Here is a 6682-nt window from a genome sequence, read left to right on the forward strand (position 1 = left end):
CCTGTCAGAACTGGACTCCGCTAATGTCTTCTCTTTGGTATGAGAAGCCCATCATTCCAAGGCTGGGCAAGCCCAGTGCCCACAAGCAGCGGCTGGCAAAGCATCTTTTCTCTCCCACCCCAGGGCTGGCCGAGCACCAAGGAGCACGATGGATACTTCCTGTGCCAGGAACAAGTCAGAGCCCAGGCTGGGCTGGACAGTGGGGTTAGGCCAAAAGGTGGGGGCTCCCCTGAACTGCAGCAGGTATGGGACAGGCGGAAGACAATGCTAGGACAGATGACGAGAGTGAGAGGCTGGGTGGGTTCTTCCTGGGAACTGTTCATGTTCCACTGGGCATCTCCAGTCAGAGATCCAGGCCAGGGCAGAACAGGGTCTCCTAGCACTTTCTAGAACCTCTGAAGCTGGACAGACATCATGAGAACACACTGGCGGGAAGACTCCAGCCAGCCAAGCCCAGGGTCACACAAGTAGCCAAGGCATTGTCTCCTGGGCCTTGTCCTCTCCTTGGCACAGAGCCCCAACACCTCCTCCGGCCCTAAACCCTGCCAAAACACCCCTGCTCCAGCCAGGCCCTGAGGCCGACAAGCTCTCCTGGCTGCTGTCCTAGCTTCCCAGCCTCACCACCTTCCACTCTAATTTCCACTCCTGCTGTTAGGGACACCTTGTGCCACCATTCTCCTCCCCATGACACCAGCTGCCCCCACAAGGGGGATAGTGTGTTAATCCCACTGAGACAGGGAGAACATGTGCCCCATCTCTGGGAGGGAGGCCCGAGAGGATCTGCTCTGCCCAGGATGGGAAAGAGCCCTGGGAGCTGGCGATGGGGACATGCACTGGAAACCACACCAAAGCAACTTCCCAGGGACTGTGGTCCACTCATTCATGTCCTGACTGACCTCCTCAGTGCCCACTGCCCGCATGCCCTGCTTACTCACTACTGCCTTGTCCAAAAGGGCAGAGGGACGCATCTTAAATTCTCCCCAAATGACGGCTTTTCAGTAAGTCCACACAGCACTTGAGACTCATTACACAGAGCTTTATTGGGTGCCTCCAGGTGCCAGCAGAGCTGTGGGATTGCACCAAAGGCGATCGGGCAGGAAGCAGACACAGAAGAGGCCTCCAATGAGTACAGCACACAGGAGAGGCAGCAGAGGGTGGCCCCGTGCAGGTGTCAGGAGGGCTCAATCCCTCTGGTAGTGGGGTCGGGGGAACAGCAGAGGAACAACAGGAGGTCCAAAGGCGCCCGAAGCCCTGTAGCGTCCACAGGACTGTGGAGGGGGAAGAAGCCAGAGAGTCCTGGCCAAGGAAGCTGGGGCCAAGGGGCCCGGTCAGAGCCCAAGGCCACCCACCTGTGGTTCTCCAGGTGTGGAGCAGGGCCTCCTCCTCTGATCCTCCGAAGACCTTCTGGGGCCACAGGGCCCACGCTGCCCCAGGGGAGTCTCCTCACAGCCTCTCCTAGAAGGGAGGGTAGTGCCCACCAGCTCCACCCACCAACCCACCCAGCTGCCATAGAGGTTGGCACTGACTCTCTCACAGATACGATGGCTGTGATGGTGCTCCTGGAAACAAGAGGCTTTGTAAAGGCCAGCTGTCCCAAGCCATGCCAGGGCCCGCTGCCCGTCCCCTCCCTCAGCCTCTCTCCAAGTTGCTCCTGGACACCAGCTGGACCCAGTTCAACTCGTCCTTCCTTTCCTTTCCCCTGGTCATCCCTGCTAGAGCTGGGAGGGGGAAACAGAGAGGGGGCTACGAAGTCCAACCTGACCCAAAGTCCCAGTACTGACCTTGAGCCAGACTTTCTAGACAGCTGAGACACGACAGAAGCATACAGGTAGCCAGGAGAGAGGAACAGGCCGACAGAGAGCTGTGCTGCAGGGATGACAGGGGCTCCGGGGAGGAGGGTTAAGGGGAGGACCAGAAGGAGGGGGAACTAGGAAGGAGCTGAGCACCGGAGTGACAGTCCCCAGGCTAGTTTCCCTGTCCTGAAGGCCACCGCTACTGGGCCTGGTTCTATTCTCACCTGCACAGGAGGCCATGGAAGTGAGAAGGGCCTGACCTGAGCACCCCTGAGGCGAGGATGAAGCCTGTTCCTATCGAATGTCAGCTGATCCTGGGCTTCTGGGTCAGGAAGGGATGCCCTCCTGTGCTACCTCTCTACTTCCTAGGTGGGCTAGGCCCACCTAGGAGGCAGGGGGCCCCCAGAGCACACGTGCTAGTGCACATATACACATGTATACGCCTGTACTCACACACACAGCCAGCAGCCGCTCTACCCCTGTCCCCACCAAGGCTCTCCCGGCCCAAGTACCTTCTTACATTCTGAGACTGGATATGGAAAGACAGGTTCCCCATGGCTCCCCAAGTCCTGTGCGGGCCCAGCAGGACCCCAACCCTACCTACACTGGCACCTCTCACAGATCAGGGAGTCAGGACTCTAGAGATTGTCCACCTGAAGATGAAACCCCTAACTCCTCTTTCTCTACCTGGGAAGGGAGTCTCAAGCCTCCAAACCACAGACTTCCAGTGGGGGGGGGTCGTCTCCCCATCCCCCACCCCTATCCTTCCCCCCCACCCTGAAAGCAGAGGCCAGAATAAGGGACAAGTGGAAATTCACGTGGAACAAGTGGCCTGCCAGGGGGACAACGGTGGAAGTACCACTCCCAGCCAGGTGTGCTCAGGGAGAACTCGGATTCCTTGAGACCCCTGCCCCGGGGGAGGAAGGACCTGTGGTTGAGACCCGCTGGCCTCCCTTAAGTTCTCTGCCCTGAAATGCCCTATCTAGAAAGAAGGGAGCCTGCATTCACGCAGCCCTCTGTCCTCCACCCACCGGAGCTCAGCCTGCTGGAGCCACGGGTCCCTCGGCGCTCGCGGGGGCAGCGTCCCACCACCAGAGCCGCCGCGGAGACGGGAGGGGAGGACCGCGGCCCCGGCGAGCGCCGGCCTGCGCGCCGGCTCGGCCCTGCCCCGCGCGCGGTCAACTTCTTCGGACAAGTTCCTGGGTGGGAGAAGGCGATCTGCCCGCCGCCCGGCCGGGACGCCAGGTCCGGAGAAGTTGGGCGCCGGTCCCTGGGGAGGGTGGCGCACGGGTCCAGAGCGGCACGAGCTGAGGGCTGGACAGCGAGGGCGTCCGGGGCCACGCGGCTCCCCGGACGGGGGTGAACGGCAGCCGGCTGGGCCGAGGCCGTGCCCCGGGGACGCGGCGGACCGAGGCCTCGGGCGACCCCGGGTCAAGGCCCCTCCCCAGCCCGCCTCCCTGAAGCCCCAGTAGCCGGCCTTGCGCTGCGCGCGGCGAGGGATCCCGCGCGCGGCACGGCGCAGAGCTGGCCGGGCATCGTGGAGTTGGGGGGCTGCCCCGCACCCCTAAGAGCCTGAGCCCACGATCTCGGCTGAAAGTACGCACTTGACGCGGCAGGGCGCCTCCGCGGTGAGTTGGGCGGCCGCGCTCGGGTTCGCGAAGGTGGCTCTGTTCGGGCGCTCCGGTCTCGACGTTCCCGGGGCAGAGAGCAACGACCGGGGACGAACGGGACGGGTGCGCCCGGCGGCCGGGGCTGCGCCGGGCGAGGCAGGCGGCAAGAGGGGAGCGCTCCGGCGTTCAGGCAACAGCTACCCCTAGTGGGAGAGCGGCCCGGGGCCGGCGCCGCCCCGCGCCCGCTGCCCCGCGCCCCGCGCCCGCAGCGCCCTACACCCTGGGCGCTCCCGAGCCGGCGGCGGGCCCGGGGCGGCCGAGCCTCCCCCTGCGCCTCCGGGCTCCCGCGCCTGGCCTGGGCCCGCCCGCGGCCCCTGCCCCCGGCACCCCTCAGCGGGACCCGAGCGGCCGCTGGCCGGGGAACCGCAGCGCCCAGGGGACCGAGATGGGACGGGGCGGGCGCGGCCGGGGCCGCGCGGGCCGGAGCGGCGCGCGGCAGCGGCGGGCAGCAGCGGGGGGCGCCGAGCGCGGTGTGCGTGGCGGGGCGGTGCGGGGGGCGGCCGTGTGCGAGGCGCGAGTGTGAGCGCGCGCGGGAGGCGGGCGGACGGGCTCCGGCAGTCGAGCGGCGCCCGCGGGCGAGCCGGAGAGGCGCCGGGAACCCAAAGTTGCCTCCCCGCGGGCCCGCGTCCACCGCGGGGCTGGAGTCGGGACCACCGAGGCAGCGACCGCGGACCTGGCCTCCCGCGGTACCTGGGCAGCGGCCCCGCACGAGCGGCAGCGGCGCGGGCGGCGTTGGCGGCGGCGCGCGGGAAGCGAACCGGAGCTCCGGCGCGGTGCGGCGGCCGCCGGGGAACTCAGCTCAGGTGCGCGGCGAGAGGGGCGAGGGCCGGTGCCAAGCCGTGGGGAGGGGGGACGGGACCGCGTGCGGCGATCGTGCCGGCTAGAGGACCTCTGCCTCGGCGCCCGCCCGGGTCCCGGACCCGGCTTCCCGTCCCGGGAGGCGGCGGCGCCGGGGTCCCCCGCCCGGGAGAGCTGGCTGCGGGGCTCGGGCCCGCCCCCGCCGGCCCGGCCCGCTCCGCCCCCGCCCGCCCGCGCCCGCCCCCGGCCCGCGGTTTCCAGGGCATTGGCGGCCGCCGCTGGGTGATCCCTTCGGGCTCAAGTTGCAAGGGGGCGGGCCCGGGCCCGGAGGTGGAGTCTCCCGCCAATTCCAGCCCTGGCTATAAATTGAGCTCCCCGGCGCGGTGGAAACCTAGATGCCTCGCCAGGCCGCCTCGAGGCTGGTGGTCGAGGAAGGCGACGGGGCCCGGGGGCCTTCGGGGCCCGCGGCCACCATGCTCCGCTCCCTGCTGCTTCACTCTCTGAGGCTCTGCGCCCAGACCGCCTCGTGCCTCGTGCTCTTCCCGCGCTTCCTGGGCACGGCCTTCATGCTCTGGCTCCTCGACTTCCTGTGCATCCGCAAGCATTTCCTGCGCCGCAGCCACCGGGGGCAGCCCGAGCCAGAGGTGGAGCTCAACAGTGAGGGCGAGGAGGTGCCCCCCGACGACCCACCCATCTGCGTGTCGGACGACAACCGCCTGTGCACCCTGGCGTCGCTCAAAGCCGTGTGGCACGGACAGAAGTTGGACTTCTTCAAGCAGGCGCACGAGGGCGGGCCGGCGCCCAACTCCGAGGTGGTCTTCCCGGAGGGCTTCCAGAGCCAGCACATCCTGGACTACGCCCAAGGGAACCGCCCGCTGGTGCTCAATTTCGGCAGCTGCACCTGACCACCGTTCATGGCGCGCATGAGCGCCTTCCAGCGCCTGGTCACCAAATACCGGCGCGATGTGGACTTTCTCATCATCTACATCGAGGAAGCGCACCCCTCCGACGGCTGGGTCACCACGGACTCCCCCTACGTCATCCCCCAGCACCGCAGCCTGGAGGACCGGGTCAGCGCGGCCAGGGTACTGCAGCGAGGCGCACCTGGCTGCGCCCTGGTCCTGGATACCATGGCCAACTCCAGCAGTTCTGCATATGGCGCCTACTTTGAGCGCCTCTACGTCATCCAGGGTGGCACCATCATGTACCAGGGTGGCCGGGGGCCCGATGGCTACCAGGTCTCGGAACTGCGCTCTTGGTTGGAGCACTATGAGCAGCAGCTCCACGGAGTTCCAGCCCGTGGTCTGTAAACAGCCAAGGGAAGACAACTGACCAAACTGTGGGCAGGGCCTACGGGCCTCTGAAGTCCACGTGCAGGTGACCCTAACCAAGTCAAGTTTGGTGGGACCTCGGTGACATTGCAGTATTGAGCCAGGGATTGCAGCCGCCCAAAGACTTGTCTCCCTGGGACTCACCTGTACCTGCCTGGCTGGCTTGAAATCCTCTTGGGATCATTGGGGCGACATGCAAGACGCCCTTTGCCTGTGCATCCGGGAACTTGCCCCTCCTCTTCCTCACACCTCCCCTGGGCTCCTCCAGCCCAGCGCAGACACCCCGCCCTGAGCGCAGCTGGCTTCCAGCAGCCTGCAAGCTCACTTAGTTGCCTGGTACCCACCTGTCGCGCGCAGGAGCCTGCTGCGTTGCTGTCTAAGTCTAGTCCCTGAGTTAGGGGAGGGGGCTGGGGCGGGAAAGCCTGGCAGGGAAAGCTGCCTCCCCCTTGTTCGGGGCACTCGCGAACCCTTGCTGCTGATGACGAACCGACTCTAACTGGTCTTGACCACGGGCCGGCTCTGAACTGCTGGGGGCTCGAAACAGCGCCCAAAGCCAGCGGGGGAGCACTCTGGATTCCCGCGGGGAACCGCCGAAAATGAGGTGGGAGGGAGCTATATGGGGGTCGGCTTGGGGACCCGAGGAAGGGGGCTTGAGGGGCACCGGGAAGGTTCCGAGCGCCTGGGAGGAGAGGAGGCTGGAACTCCTTGGGGAGAGGGGTCCACGTGGTTCTTCTTGGGAAAGGAGAGCTGACTACAAGAGGGAGGGGACAAGCTGGGGCCCTGGGTTCAGGGACTCCGAGGGCGTCCCTGGTTCGAAGGTCAGTCGGTGCGGGGTTTGATGGAAAGGTTCCTTGTATATAAAGTTCTTTTAAGCTACAGAATAAAGACTTGGAGTAAACTGTTTTCTGGTTGCTTTGGTTCTTTTTATTTCTCCTGCCTGAGACTAGCGATGGGAATTCCAACACACGATCTCCCCTTCGCGTCCCCATAGTGACCCTGGAAGGAGCCTCCGCCCCCAGGGGCGCGGAGGTGGGCGGAGCGGGCAGGGGGTCTGCGGGGAGGGCGCGGTCCTGGGAGGAAGGGGGCCGGA

At 66.0% G+C, this 6682-nt stretch overlaps 1 protein-coding gene across 1 annotated transcript; it reads left to right on the top strand.

Moving 5' to 3' along the window:
- Positions 1–4656: 4656 nt before the first annotated feature.
- On the top strand, positions 4657–6472 carry Dio3 (iodothyronine deiodinase 3). The gene has a single exon (XM_090345422.1). The coding sequence runs from the start codon at positions 4657–4659 to the stop codon at positions 5569–5571; it is 915 nt and encodes a 304-aa protein (XP_090201548.1). The 3' UTR covers positions 5572–6472.
- The last annotated feature ends 210 nt before the right edge of the window (positions 6473–6682 follow it).

Source organism: Megascapheus bottae, chromosome 14 (assembly GCF_031878675.1).
Source record: "Megascapheus bottae isolate mThoBot1 chromosome 14, mThoBot2.hap1, whole genome shotgun sequence".
Taxonomy (NCBI): Eukaryota; Metazoa; Chordata; class Mammalia; order Rodentia; family Geomyidae; genus Megascapheus; species Megascapheus bottae.